Source organism: Perca flavescens, chromosome 14 (genome assembly GCF_004354835.1).
Source record: "Perca flavescens isolate YP-PL-M2 chromosome 14, PFLA_1.0, whole genome shotgun sequence".
Taxonomy (NCBI): domain Eukaryota; kingdom Metazoa; phylum Chordata; class Actinopteri; order Perciformes; family Percidae; genus Perca; species Perca flavescens.
Genome location: NC_041344.1, coordinates 20,009,134 through 20,024,614, shown reverse-complemented (window position 1 = coordinate 20,024,614; position 15,481 = coordinate 20,009,134). Strand labels below are relative to the sequence as shown.

The 15,481-nt window shown below is 40.9% G+C and overlaps 1 protein-coding gene across 1 annotated transcript; it reads left to right on the top strand.

The window, feature by feature from the left end:
* Window positions 1-375: 375 nt before the first annotated feature.
* Window positions 376-15,219, top strand: ndrg1a (N-myc downstream regulated 1a). Its single transcript, XM_028597223.1, has 16 exons — window positions 376-511; window positions 5,004-5,078; window positions 6,022-6,057; window positions 8,998-9,103; window positions 9,457-9,577; window positions 9,945-10,007; window positions 10,107-10,167; window positions 10,626-10,712; window positions 10,874-10,930; window positions 11,024-11,127; window positions 11,284-11,340; window positions 11,446-11,497; window positions 12,024-12,071; window positions 12,534-12,569; window positions 12,899-12,950; window positions 14,295-15,219. The coding sequence occupies exons 2-16, from the start codon at window positions 5,022-5,024 to the stop codon at window positions 14,564-14,566; spliced, it is 1,209 nt and encodes a 402-aa protein (XP_028453024.1). The 5' UTR covers window positions 376-511; window positions 5,004-5,021; the 3' UTR covers window positions 14,567-15,219.
* Window positions 15,220-15,481: the final 262 nt, after the last annotated feature.

Here is a 15,481-nt window from a genome sequence, read left to right as displayed (position 1 = left end):
ACAACTACCAAACTCAATTATGAAAAATGACTAAAGGAAAGGTGAGTGCTTAAAGGGACATTAGCCTACAGGGGATTTAAAAAGTCATAGAAGTCACTATCCTCAGGCAGACTGATAATACTGCGAGAGCATTGCGATATAATGAAGAGGGAAATCGACTCTTTTCGAGTAGCCTATTTCAGCCTTTAGTCACTAGCTGTCATCATCTTGCTCATCATGAACCCGTTGGTAAGAGTCAAGCAGCGTTATCAATCCCACAGCTGCGTTTGCCCAATAGAGAGAGCAGCTGGAAAAGTGGGCCGGGCTGCACCCCCCCCCCTTCCCCGCCCCCCGCCCCCCAAGGCTTTATAAAAATTCCCTCATACATCCGCCTTGCGCCGCACGTTATAAACAAAGCAACGCTTCTGTCACTGCAACAATTTGCGCTGTTTGAAAAGAGAAACAAAGTTTTTGTGGACTTTTTTCATCTCAGAAGTGTTCATCTCAGGACAATCAGAAGTTTAATCCACAGGTAGGTTTCTGCTTCAAATGATAAACTTTGAATGTTTTCTTTAGCCTATTTTTTGTTTTGTTTTTAAATAAGAAACTGTGCGCTGTTTCGCAGCGTGTCTGAGCACGTTAGCCTATTCCTAGTTTTATTCGACCACAAGTAATATAAAAGGCCAAATCACAGAGTAAACATTGTGTATATATTTCAGAATGTGTTTATATTTTTGTGCATATAAGATAATGCAAAACACGAGTTATTTCATGTACATGTACTTTTTGGGAGGGAATGTATATGTTTATTTTTTTTGTAATTTTTTCGTTAATAGGAGGTCACACGTGTGTAGCATGTAAGCAGGTACAGGAACTTATCATAGATCAACATGCTTTTCACACAGTGACACTGGAAGCATGCGCACACACTCAAACAGGAAGCTTTTATATATAATATTATTATTATAAATATTATGAGCGCCATAATTGCATGACAAATCCTCTTTGCTTTCTAGCCTTGATATAAAGACAACAAACAAAAAATTGCATGAGGGTGTGAGCAGGGGGAGGGGATAGTGCTATGTCAAAATATGAAAAATGTTAACTTAAGGCATTAATTGCAGTCTGCCAAAAATACAAAGATATCCTCCATTAGTTGGTACCAAAACAACACCGTAGGCTATTGTGTGTGTTTTATAAATTTCCAGATAATTCCAATGTTGAGCAAAAATCCAGTCTTCAATCCTGTCTAAAAGGTTATGGACCTGATCTCAGAAGGTCTGCTGAGCTGTGTTGATGCAGGAGGATACATCCCATAATAAACCGCAGCAGCTGCTTGAACCGCTGATGGTGTGATCCCATCAAAACCACCCTGACCCCCACTCAGTAACTTACTGTAGCAATGGAGACCCCCACATTTTGATATCTTTTTACAATCTAAAAATGTAGGTCTATGACAGCTTAGTCCAGCAGGCCTGCTGCTGCTGCGCTGATATTTCAGAACCAGGGATTTGACAGATTAAGCGAGTTCCCAAAGATTAGGGAAGCAATCATTGTTGTGGATTTAAAACTATATGGAGTCAAAGGAGGAAGGATTGCCTGGCCTTGATTCTGGCTCCCTAATATTGAGACTTGCTGCCCAGAACTAATCAGTACATATGTTCCTCTCTCTCAGCAAACGGAGAAAAAGTTTGAGCTCATATTGTTTTGTTGCTTTGATGTTCAGGCTTAAAGCAGTGTGTCATATCTCTGGATTTACTGTGGCAAAACAAGCACTAATGTGTTATAGGCCTGCATAAGTGTTGTTGTTTTCCTCTAGAGCTCAAGCCACATCATCTCGCTCTGAAGTGAAAACATTGGATTTTCAAAAAAGCCTGCTTTTCATGAATCCACATATAAAACCTGATCACAAGAGTTATCTTTATTGTCAAAGCTTGAAAAAGTAATGGATTATGAATTGGATGGTAAGAGCATATAGTTATGTAAAGGCTTTATTATAATGTTGTCATGTGACTTCCACTCAACAAATGTTTATTTCCAAATCTTGTTTCAGAAATATTGAAACCGTTCCAGCCAGTATTTCATCGAAAGTATAGTTTGTATTCTATGTTGTGCAGCTGATTTAATGCTACGCATTTTGAATCGTCCCAAGCCTGTGTCCTGCCCACGTTTTCCTGCTCAAGATTGCATAACACAGTTTCACTTCTGCCATGCCAAATATGTGTCTGTGAATAGTTTGTTTTCTTCCTCACAGCCTGACATTTTCTAAAAAAAAAAAAAAATTAAAAAAACCCACATAAGTGTCATTAGCGAATATGCATGTAGGAACCAGTTTGACCTGGTTAAAGACAATGGCCGACTGTTTCCAATGACACCAAGACAGTTTTGAAGTGAAGCCAGTTTAAAGAGAGACCCCTGCTGCTGCTGCTGCTGCTGATACAACCCCTGTGAAAAAAGATACACTGCATGGGCATCACTTCCCTTTTTAATAAATTGCTGTTTAGGCATTTGCCAGCTTTCTGGGAATCTGAATCACAACATGAAACTCTTCATAAATGATATTGGATGTAGCAATGTTTGTCCATGCCTACTATTTTACATGACATAACTACATCTATAAAATTAGTTTGACAAATCATTACATAAAAAGTGTCAAGACTCATGTGGTATTCTAACTGTAATATTAAGTTATAAGAATGCTGAGCTGTAAGCTATATCATTTACTTACCTATTAAGAATAATAGTTAATTTCCTTACCCTGTTTCAGAAGTTATCTGCTAGTAAGTGATGTTCCAGAAGGATGCGCTACTAGTTCTGATTCTGAGTATGTCCGCGGACCGGATGACAACTCTAACTAAGTTAGACCGAGGAAGTTGTTGCTAGCGAGAGACCTGTGAAAGTAACTCAGTAACTTATAAAGATGTCATGCCTGCCCGTTTGTATTAAACTTGCTGACGTATTTCGATGTTGTGGACATTCAGTTCTTCCATAGCATATGCAACAACTCCTATCTCATTGCTTTAGAGTCTTGTGCGAGTTTAAACTAAAACACCGCCCTCCCTCCGTTCCTCTTGGCCAGGTGAAACATTAGCTCAGCAAGGCGAACAGTTGGAGGCACACCGCTGATGTAAACAGCAGGTGACCTAGTTGTCTCTACAGCCAGGCTCTTCCTGTGCTGCCAACCTGCAAACAGGTGGTGATGGTGGCCAAGTACAGAGGAAGTCTGCACTCTGTTTTTGTTGTTAATGAACTCTATTCCACCCATGTTGATGATTCCCCCCAGGCTCTTCCTGTGCTGCCAACCTGCAAACAGGTGGTGATTGTGGCCAAGTACAGAGGAAGTCTGCACTCTGTTTTTGTTGTTAATGAACTTAATGAACTCCATTCCCCCCCCATGTTGATGATCCACCCCTTCCACATTTTCTAATCTGAAACAGAGTCGTTTCATTTTTCAACATCATGAACATGACTTCTCTCACATGGCTGTGGAATCTCAACGGGGGCTGATCTCTTGTCCTCTTCAACAAAGCTCCTGCAGTGTGATGGCGGCCATGTTTTTGAAGGCCTGAGCAGAAAAATGAACCTGTTGTTTGATACTCCTCTTCCTCTGTGCTATTGTGAGATCCGGCTGGCTCCGGTCTCTGTTCTCCCAGAGGAGCATGTGTGTATGTGTGTGTTTGTGTGTCCAGGGCGTTTTTCTTCCAGACATCTCCACATTTTAAATGTAACAAATCAATTCCTCGAAAAGACTACCTCACTCCGACTGCTGCGCTGCAGTCCTGTAGGTCGATGTTGATTAGTTGTCTGCTCTGGCTGTATACAAAGACAAACGGAAAGACGGAGAGCACAGATGGAATGAGTAGGGAAAGAGCAAACATAGCAACTGCAAACAAAGCAGAAACCAAGATAAACAGAAAAGTGACAGAATGCAGAGAGCTAGAAAGCCAGCACAGGGATGAAAAGAGGCTGGGACGTTTTGATGGAAACCAGGGTGTCCGTTGCTTCCTGTGTGTGGGTCAGTGAAGGCTCCCTTCAGCGGGGGGGAGAGAGGAGGGCAGGCCCCTGGCTCACAGGAGCAAGTGGACAAAGAGCCCTCTTAACCGGCTAATTTGATTTGCATGCAGAGCCGCAGCCTGCCCCCTTTCCTCCAACACCGCATCATGACCCAGAGCACAATCTGCGCCTGGCTTCTCTTTACACTCCCCTTTACTTACATTTTTTATTCTTACTGCCTTTCTAAGTCTCTTTCTGTTGGTCTATCCCTCTCTTCTTTCTTTTTTTGAAATATGCTCTCAATCTTGAAGCTATTATCAGGGAGGGACTGCTTCAGTTTTCAGTTCTGTAAGTCCTCTGTCTCTAAAAAAGCATGTGTAGACTATTTTGGCCACACCAGTGTGCATGTTTCAGTATAGTGAGTATTTTTTTTTTGTACAGTGAGAATTACACATTTCTTCTTCTGTTTTTTTCCCCCTCTCTACTAGAGCATTCCTTTACCTGTCACTGAGACACATACGTCTGCCTGCCAGACTTTGTCTGTCTGTCTGTCTGTCTGTCTGTCTGTCTGTCTGTCTGTCTGTCTGTCTGTCTGTCTGTCTGTCTGTCTTCCCTGTTAAGGATGGTTCAGAGGTGTGGCCCTTTATGTGGTCTGCATGTTAGGGCAGATCACAGCACTAGTCTCTATTCTTGTTCCTGTGTTTGTACACCGGTGTGGGTGTGTGCGTACGTGAGTGCCAGCAGGTCTACTGTATATTCATTTGTTTTTATGAGCTTTCTGTAAAAAAGAAGAAAAAGTATTCTGTCATTTGATTGTCTGTAAGTCAACCTACTATAACCTGCCAACCTTTGCCACACCGTTTTTAAAAGAGGGTTGAGTAAAATGACGACATCTTTGTTCATTTAAAAGAAGTATTGTCTATAGTTTGCGAAAGCCAAATATTTTTGTCCATTTCTTTTTTTCCCCCCACACATTATCCAATATAACCTGAAGCGTACTCAATAATCCTTTTGATCTCTCCAACTCCCAGGTTCTACAGCTCCTTGAAATGGATGACATCCAAGTTGTTGAGTCCAAACCCCTGCTGGTCGACAGGGAACTGCCGGTATGTATTCTGAACAGAGCCAAGACAAACCGTGTTTGAAAATAATTCTCAGAAAACCGCTTGAGTACTAGATCGCTCAGCTTTGCATGATTTATACCTGACGACGAAGTTTATTGTGTGGTTCATTAGTACATCTGTGGTTTAATCAGATTGCTTCATATAAGAATTTGAGCACATTTAAATGAATGTCACAGGTGCTGATCACAATGAAATACACAGTTATGATTATAAATTACTAACATTATACCTACTATAATTTCTAAACATTTTCTGACAAAACTCTGAGCCATCATAGTGAAATTGTTTTAAAAGAGAATACACAAGAACTTGGAGCACTCCGTAATAGAAATGTTGAATCTTCATTTGGATTTGCATTAAAATACAAATCGTGATATGCAATCACGTGTGCCAGGATTGTTTTGTAGCATCATAGATGAAAAAGCACAATAATCGCACAACTAGCAATTCATATTTGTTGGATTTGGATCTGCACAATAATATTGCTAATATTAATCTCACACTAACTAATAAACAGACAGATAAATAGGGCTTAAACCATAATATCTTTGTTAAAAGACGTGAACATTTTTTTTCTTCTAATTAAGGCCATAGCCATAGGTTGACGATATGAATGTCTGATAGCTTAAAAAATGCTAAAAACATTTCTTTAAAAAAACAAACAGATTAGGGTTAACTTAAATGAGTGATAGGTTTGTGTGAAAGTTTTTGTGCAGCACAAGGTCTGAAAGTAGTTTGCTATCCTTTGTCGACAACTACAAAGTTGGGCAGTTTAAATGATACCCTGTGCCTCATATGACAGAGATCATCTGGATGTGAAAATACATTCAGTGACAGGATGGCGCCCTCAGGATATTAGATTATACCATGTTGTAATGTAATTGCATTAGTTTTGTATTTTCATTGATCTGTTCTTTCCTTGCAGGGCCTGAGAGAGGCTGTGCAGCAGCTTGTTGTCAAGGTATGATGATGATGATGATGATGATGATGATGATGATGATGATGAATTTTATTTTGGTTAACATACATGCAAGAAACCATTATTTACCACAATTTGCCACCGTATCTAACCGAAAGAGGAATAGGCTGAAACCAAGGCTTATTTTTGCCTATCCTATCCCATAATCCCTATAGAATCACCCAGACACAAGAAATATTGTACAGCATTTATCATACCTACCAGTTGTAAACCCAGTTGTATTATTGGAAGCTTGTGTTGACAGATGATTGTAATTACTGACAGTTTTATTCTATATCTTATTATTTTAGCTTGTTTGGTACCATCTAGTGGTGGATAAAAAGAAATACTCTGCCACTAGTCAACATAGCTGCTGCAGTGGCTCATCTATCAATGCAATGACCTTTCATCCGCTGTGATTTTATTAAGACTGAAATCTAATTGCGCCTCCACTAATTCAGTCGGCTACTGAGAGTGATGAAACACACTTTGGACAGATAACACAGCTACAGTGAATAAATATTTTCACTTCCCTCTCTAGCACATTTTTTAGAAAAGTTGCTGAACATACAGGTACAGTGTCAGTAAGAAGTTATTCCATAATTGTCCCATACACACAGTACAATGAATGGGAAATTCTATTACTGCATTTCAATCCATCCTAAGTGTTGAGACAGGTACACATACAGCATCCAAGGAGCAGCTTGGGGGTTTAGTGTCTTGCTCAGGGACACTTTGACACGTGGCCGGAGGAGCCTGGGATTGAACCGCCAACCTTGTGGTTATGGGGCAACCACTCTACCTTCTCCTTTCTCAGAATTGCATTGACCTTTTACCTCAAACACAGTGGCTCCAGTCTTGGAGGTCAGAGTGTGTGAGGTTATGGGTTTTCTGGTCAGGCAGTCAGTGGGCAGAGATCTTTCACAAAGTTTTTTTTTTTAGGAGCTAATTTGCACTTAACGCGGGTTACACTGACTGGTAAGATGACCTGAAGTTTCCAGCGCAAGTGTTTGATATCTCTCTGGTGGCTAATTTTCCAAACATTAGTGACGTAGGTTTAGTTGAGGGTGACGATATTGCGGGTTTAATCCTGACATTCATAATAAATGCATATGCACTTGCACGCACACATGTTGTTGTGTTGAGGATTGTCTCTCCGCTGTGTAGCCTGCTTGAGTTTGCCCAGTAGAGGTGGAGGGTGGGTGAAGCGAGGTGAATCCTTAGATGTTTACGTGTACTTTACGTCCAGTAAATAGGATATACGCCTCCTTGGCTGTTTCTCCAAGGCAGATCCCATGCGGTCAGAACTGGTTTGAAAACTACCCAATAGGTCATTGCTGGACCGACAAGTCAGGTCATCATAGGGCAGATTTTTGATTTCAAAACATTATTTTGGTAAAAATATAGAAATGTAAGTATGTATACAAGCATTTGTCTCATATAACAACACTGTTTTCAAAACAAACATGTTTTGACATATTCACCAGTTTGTTTTCACAACATCTTTTAGGCAGGAAGTTGCACTTGAGTGTATATCTCATTTTGGAATATAATTCTTCAAATACACACACATTATGAGCCTTAACAGCATTTAGAGTTTAAGCTTTTATGTTGAAATATTCTGTCTGTATTGCTTTTGGTTATATAAGCCTATTAAATCAGTCAGTCGCTGACTATTATGAAGTATTTTTAGAAGATGTTTATGACTCTATCTTGACTAAATCTTTGTCAAGATCTTTCTAGCCTTTGCTGCTGTGATACATTTGATTATTTTAGCTAAGGTTCCTCAGTTTAGCCATTATTTTTGGAAATGTTTCCCCGAAATATTTCTACACTAACTGGTGTCTTCTCCTCCCTCGTTCATTCAGCATGTTTTCCTACTGATCGCACACCCCTATGTACTCACCATGTCAACACCGTAGCCAATGCTCCTCTATATGACATTGGTTGATCCAATTTAGGGATATCTCTCCATCTAGAGTTAACTTGTTTTGACCAGCCTGCAAGGCACCATGGGAGGCCGGGGGCTTAGCCCAACTGGTAAGCAGCGGGGTTATAAAATGCAGCTCTCAGAGCAGGTTTAAACAACTTCAGAGGCGTACCAACATTTAGATCTAAAGCTCAGGGAGCCACTGTGACTACAATTTTTCAGTAGCGAGCAGCGTTGAACTCCTCTCCTGCAAACATGGTTCTGGAGGATTCTGATATGGAAATGATTGTTGCGGAGATTGAAGTCTGTGTGAGTAGACTAAAAGCTTTATTGAAATGCTTGTGTGTATGTGTTGGATAATGCTCCCTGCTGCAGTTGTAGAACAGGTGTCAGCACTGAATAAAGAATTGTTTTATATTTCTGTTTTGTGGCTTATTAAGTAATGGACTGGATTTTAATAAGTGGACAATCTTTAAAATAGTAGGCCGTTTTGTAGTTTATTTGGAAAGTAGTTTTAAAAATTGAAAGATAAAAACATAAAATGTTGATGGCATTAAGGAAATTTCTGCAAACTAAATGAGGCGATAATTAAACATTTTGTGAATGCATCATTAAACATGAAGATCCTGTGTGGTTAATTTGGTTATTTTGTCTTAAATGTTTAGGCCAAGGACCCCTTAGCTGAAAGAGAGACAGAGCAGGGACCTCTACATATATAAAATTGAGTTGCATATAAAACCGAAGCTACAAAAAACGTGTAGGCCTAAATATGTTGGATTCATGTTGATGTATATTTTCAGTCTTTTTTTTAAAAAAACTTATTTTTTTTACTTTTTAAAACATCAAACCATAATTTGGTGGTCTCCCTGCAGTAACTCAGAGGTGCAACATGTTTCTCATATTTTTTGCTTATAGCAGAATTCCTTGATGTTTACTTGGAATTTTGTTTAATTGATTTTGTTATCCACACATTTTATTCAAAGTTTGGTAATTTTTTTTTTTTGCATCTATAGGAGCATGATGTGGAGACTCCTCATGGAAGACTTCACTGTACAATGAAGGGGGTTCCCAAGGGTGACAGACCAGTCATCCTCACCTTCCATGACATTGGACTAAACCGTAAGCCTGGCTCCATATTCAGCTCAATCTAGGTGAAACATATGTTGTTGTGTCCAAAGCCTTGGGGCGTTCTGAATTAACCGTACCACGTGGGCCAAGATTAGGTTCACCAAGCTAACTTTTTATATTGTTAAGTCTACTACATTACAGTATCTAAACTCTTCCATGCTTACTGACAGATTTCTTGTGATGGTGTCAAATATTGTAAGACGATGAGGCACCAATACCTCCCTAAGCAAAAACAAATGTATTCTCCGGTTACTTGAGATAAATTCTCCGGTTACTTGAGATCATTTCTACTTATCAGCCATGTGTCACTCATCCATCCCCCTTTTCTTTGGGCTGCTCTCTAGACAAAACTTGCTGGGACACGCTCTTCAACCATGAGGACATGTCAGAGATCATGCAGCACTTTGCCGTATGTCACGTTGACGCCCTCGGGCAGCATGAGGGAGCTAACACCTTTTCCACTGGGTGAGCCATGCAGACACACACGGTCACAAAAACACACACAAGCACTTAATGTATGTCAAGCAGTTGGTGACCTTTGACTCGGCAGGTAGATCCTGTGGATGTACTAAGACGACCTAATTTGAAGTGTGTCGCAGGGATAGGTGTTTATCTCGTTCAACTTAATCTCTACTTTAATGGGGGGGGACTTTGCCTCATGTTAGCGCTACGTAAGCTGAACATGATATAGAACAGACAGTGAAACATAAATGGCTAATACAGGCTGATAACAACAATACAAAGCAATTTAGACCAGTGATTAGATAAAGGCTATTACATTTACAATACATTTTTCAATATTAATTGTAACAATATGCTTTTTGTCTTCCAGATATGAGTACCCTTCTATGGACCAACTCTCTGAGACCCTTCCACTGGTGTTAAAGCACTTTGGGTAAGTTGAGCTACAGTTTTCACACAAACTGTTCACGCTCAAATTTAAGACCGTTTCTAACCTGTTGTTCTAACAGTTTCCATATATGTTTGAGCGCAGGCTGAAGAGTGTTGTCGGAATGGGCATTGGAGCCGGGGCCTACATTCTGACCAGATTTGCTGTAAGTTTCCCCCTCCCCCTCTCTATCAGGCTTAATAATGAATTAATTAATAGTTTTAATCATTTAAGGATTAACAGAGCTAGTTAATGTGTTTCTTCTTTTTGCTGATTTTGGCAATATAATGCTGCTTATTGCTTGAGCCTGCTGAGCCATAAAAGCTTCCAGATCGGAATGTTCCAGATCAGCTCAACACTGTGCTCAGTAGGAAGTCTCACTCTGTTGACACAAGGCGGATAGAGATAGAACTTTTAACTCCTTGTTTCGCCTTCTCTGTAACTAAATCAAGTGTGCATCATTGCACTAGATCTTTTTTTTTATTTAAAATGTATTTGACCAGGAAAGCATCTTTGTAACACAGAAAATATAAAAAATTAGAAATAAACAGAAATTGAATTATAAAATCACTGCTCAATGCAGCATTGTATGTTGCAATGGCATTTCATGCTGTTTGTTTTTAGCTGGACTACCCGAACATGGTGGAGGGGCTGTTGCTCATCAACATCAACCCATGTGCTGAGGGATGGATGGACTGGGCTTCACACAAGGTAACCTACATTAATAGATATCATACACACATACAACATTGTAAAAAATTGTCTGAAACCCCACCAGAGGCTAACTGGAAACTTAGAATTTTGGACTGGCAGAGCTAACAAAAACAAACGCTGCATTAAAAGCTAAATGTAGTTTTTATGTCTAATTTCAGATCAGCGGCTGGACCAATGCCATGCCTGACATGATCATCACCCACCTCTTTGGAAAGGTACTGATTCAAATTATATTTTGAGTTGTTTACTCTTTCTAGGCCTTTTAGGTCTCAGTGAGTCAAACATTTTTTGTGTTTGGTCACCCACAGGAGGAGATCCACAACAATCAGGAACTAATTGGAACATACCGCCACCACATCATAAATGACATGAACCAGTTTAACCTGCATCTCTTTGTCAAGTCCTACGAAAGGTAAAGAAAATGCATCAATGTCAGTCGGCTAGAAATACAGTATATATAATACTGCCACCGTATAATACAAGTAAAGAAAAACAGGTTGCAAAATTGTAACTTTTAGTTAACAAAAAACAGGAGGATTTTTTTATAACATAATGTCTCTCTCTACAGTCGGAGGGATCTGGAAATTGAGAGGCCGATCCCCGGAAGCAACGTCAGGACCCTCAAGTAAGTTGTCATTAAGCAACAAACCGCAACGTCGCCTTCTGCATATTTGATTTGAAATCACAATATCATAATAAATATGTAATTGTATGTGTCTCCCTTATCCAGGTGCCATTCTCTGCTGGTGGTTGGCGACAGCTCTCCTGCTGTGGAGGCTGTGGTGAGTTAAAGCACAATCTCTGTCGTTCACACAGCCATTAAAAACAAGGCTCTAATGCAAATGATTAAACTTCCCACCACCACCGTTAACCCAGCTGACTTGTGCTGGACGTGTTTTCCATTCACTCCAGTAACCTGTTTAAGGCAAAGAGATATGCAAGATTAAATACTTAAGGACAACAGTTTAACATGACTTAGGCAAGAACAACGTTGGGAACAGATATCAAGAGACACGGAGTAGTTTCAATCTGTTAAAGTTGAGAGAATTGTGTGACTGTTAATGCTTTTAGCTCAGAGAGGCGCCCCAAATCCCCCAAACACCACTACTGATTTGTTCAGCTTTTATGAGCCATGGCCAGCGATTATAAGTGATACATTAAAACCTTATTTTAAAATTGTGGTTCAACAACATTTAACTCTTATTGTACATTATTTTAGCTATAGCAATTTAGATATTCAACCTGCAAAATATGACCACTAACAATATAAGATACTTTACTGAATAGATGTATTATTTGTACCCACAGGTTGAGTGCAACACCAAGCTGGACCCAACAAAGACGACCCTGCTTAAGGTACAAGGGCCTCCTCCACCTTCTGTCCCATGTCCTCATTCAGATTAGAATAGCCTTGATGGAAACGCATCGGCTGATAAGATTTCAGTGGCTCAGCATGTATCTGGTGACATATTAACCATGGGTAAAGCTGAATGAGGCGATGTGCGTATGCATATTGCCTCTGAGAACGCAATCTGCTGCAACTGACCTACTTGTATTGGCCCATGGCAACCTTTTATGATCCACGACTAAAACCAAATGACTGTTGGAGCTAAAATGGGTGCCATTTATTGGGGTTAACTGTTTAGGGTCTAGAGGAACACTGATTGGAGGTAGCAGGGACAAGGTGTTCGGCATGTTGAAATGGGACATGTTGAGTGTAATGGGGGGTAATGGCGTGTGTCCACTGCTGTGCGAATGTACAAACGCCAACATGCTAAATGCTAATGGCCTCTTTTGTGTTTTCCCTCCTCTCTCCAGATGGCTGACTGCGGAGGCATGCCCCAGGTTGACCAGGTGTGTATGTTTGTGTGACAAAAACAAGAGAAGCTTTGCTAGACACTGTAAATGTTGTAGAGCGAGGCTGGATAATCGGCACAGAGGGTCAGGTGGACGGATGGATGGCATACGAAGGTTGCACTTAAGAGCATTAGCAAGTGGCAGACATGAACCACAGTTGTCAGGTTGTAATCCTCCACCCTGCGTAGCACCTGCTCATAACAGCTGTCATATCTTACACCCTGAGCCGTAAGCTGCTGGATGAGAGATTGAGTCTGTCAATGTTATGTAAACAAGTGTGATAATGACAAGAGGACTAATTATCGCCCTACGTTTTCTCTCTTCAGCCTGCCAAACTGACCGAAGCTTTCAAGTACTTCATTCAGGGCATGGGATACAGTAAGTATTCAAGACATGCAGTATTTTTTACCTTGGTGACATGCACTTCCCAGGAATGTTGCGGTTAGATTTTAAAGTTTTGTAAACCATTACATTTTTTTTTCAAAGTGCTCATATTATGCTTTTTGGCTTTTTCCCTTTCCTTGATTGTGTTATATTTTTTTTGTGTGCACGTTATACAAAGTGAAAAAGCCCAAAGTCCACCCCAAAAGGACTTACCATTTCCAACAGAAAACGCTGTTCACAAACCGCTCCAAACTGCTCTATTGTAGTCCAGCTTTTACTTCCGTGACGAAACGTGCGTCACTTTGTAACACACTTTATAATGCTCGCCTAGATGCTAGTGTGGCACGCCCTCATACTCTGCAACTGACTGGGTAGTAGTCCTTACCTAGCTACTGCAGTGAAAGCTCGCGGGTGGAAACGGAAAAATATTTTATCAGATGTGCCTTTTGTTTATACGGCAACGGCGTTTTTTAGGGCTTAAAAACGCAAAAAAGTGAAACCACCCTCCAGAGTGGTTCCACCGTCGCATTACCGTCTAAAGGTGCGCAGACTTGGTGGTGTTGGGTGGCAATGTCACCTAGCCGTCTAGCGTGCATACTAAATCGAATTTCACACACTTTTGCATCACCATACAGTATGCACGCAGATTTCCCCCCCCAAAATCTCTCGTCTAAACGCGGAATAAAAAGTGAGAACGCAACGCCACTTTTGCGTTTTCTCTTCAGATCGTTTCCGTCTAAACATAGCCTAAAACGGAGAGCTCAACACAGAGGATGAAAAGAGGAGCTGCAGCAACAAAAATATATATATATATATATATATATATATATATATTTTTTTTTAATTAATTAAACCCTGTAAACCTATTCTGATATAACCTCTAAATACAATTATGAACCTGAAAATGAGCATAATATGAGCACTTTGAACATTTCTTTTGGTGCCATGAATGTTTGCAGAGTTCAGCCACATTCTCCTTCACCCCTGTGTTGGTGTTGGTTAATAAATGACCCATGTACTCACAGTGTAACAAGAACTCCAAAGCCAAAGGTCAACTCCAGATGTTTATTGTACTATGAAGTGTGCAGAAAATGGCATTTGAAGAACTAGTCAAATTTAAAAGTGGTACCACTGAAGAAATACTCTTGCAAAACTGCCATTATTATTAGTAAAAATTTACTAAAATGATGGAAGAAATAATACCCACTATTCAGGTCAAAATGGCTTGACGGCATTATATATTATACAATTGGATATTCATTCACAGTAGCACTAGTATAATCTTCAGTCAAAACAGTGCCTTTACTAAATCCTTCTCCTCCCCTCCCCTTCCCTCAGTGCCCTCTGCCGGCATGACCCGCCTGGTCCGCTCCCGGACCGCCTCCGGCTCCAGCGTCACCTCCTTTGAGGGCAACCGCTCCCGCTCCCACACCAGCGAGGGCAACCGCTCCCGCTCGCACACAAACGAGGGAAACCGCTCTCGCTCGCACACAAACGAGGGCAGCCGCAGCCACGGTGCCGAGAACCAGCGTGGACGCTCCCACACGGAGGGCACGGGCAACAGCAATGTAGACCAAGCCGTGCCCAAGTCCACCGAAGTGTCCTGCTAAGTGAACCTTCACTCTCCAGACACCCAAACCTCTCAAGGTCCCTTTGGGTTGTGCTGCGCTGCCTCTAACTGACACACACTTTACTACGCACATACACACTCATGTGGAGAGGGACATTAAGATAGCATTCCTGGAATTGTAAAAATGCACAATGGACACTCACATGCAGACTATTTGATGCAGCTGAGATGCCCCAATTTGAAAATATGTCTTTTGAGTGGGAGGTCAGGGTCAACTGTATGTCTGTTTAGTCATTCTGAAGGACTCAAACATTACTGAACAGAAAATGCTCCTGAGCTCCTTGGTCAGGTGAATGTTTAGTTAGGGGCAACGCAGCATTTGGGAACACCGAAGCCGTAAATGTCGGAGAAAGCTGTGGCGTCAAGGACACCAGCTTGTTCATTTATCTCTCATACATATAAAAAAAATAATTATTTCCATTTCTGCATTCCCTTATCCCAGTTTTATCCATTTTTACCATATTGACACAGCTTTCTTAAATATACCTGACAGTAAATGACTGTTTTGTCTGTTCTAACAGTAATTGTGTGATCATTTATTCTTTATCTTCCATGTCTGAAGTGTTGTCCTTTGTGCATAGGAGCAGATCTGTAGATGTTGAGAGAGAGAGAGAGAGAGAGAGAGAGAGAGAGAGAGAGAGAGAGAGAGAGAGAGAGAGAGAGAGAGAGAGAGAGAGAGAGAGAGAGAGAGAGAGAGAGAGAGAGAGAGAGAGAGAGAGAGAGAGAGAGAGAGAGAGAGAGAGAGAGAGAGAGAGAGAGAGAGAGAGAGAGAGAGAGAGAGAGAGAGAGAGAGAGAGAGAGAGAGAGAGAGAGAGAGAGAGAGAGAGAGAGAGAGAGAGAGAGAGAGAGAGAGAGAGAGAGAGAGAGAGAGAGAGAGAGAGAGAGAGAGCACTTG

Bases quoted from the DNA above. Each gene is read 5' to 3' on its own strand.
- ndrg1a (XM_028597223.1), top strand. From the start codon at position 5,022: ATGGATGACATCCAAGTTGTTGAGTCCAAACCCCTGCTGGTCGACAGG. The intron at 6,058-8,997 runs GTATGATGATGA...TTGCATCTATAG, and splicing joins TGCAGCAGCTTGTTGTCAAG to GAGCATGATGTGGAGACTCC. The intron at 12,951-14,294 runs GTAAGTATTCAA...CCCTTCCCTCAG, and splicing joins CATTCAGGGCATGGGATACA to TGCCCTCTGCCGGCATGACC.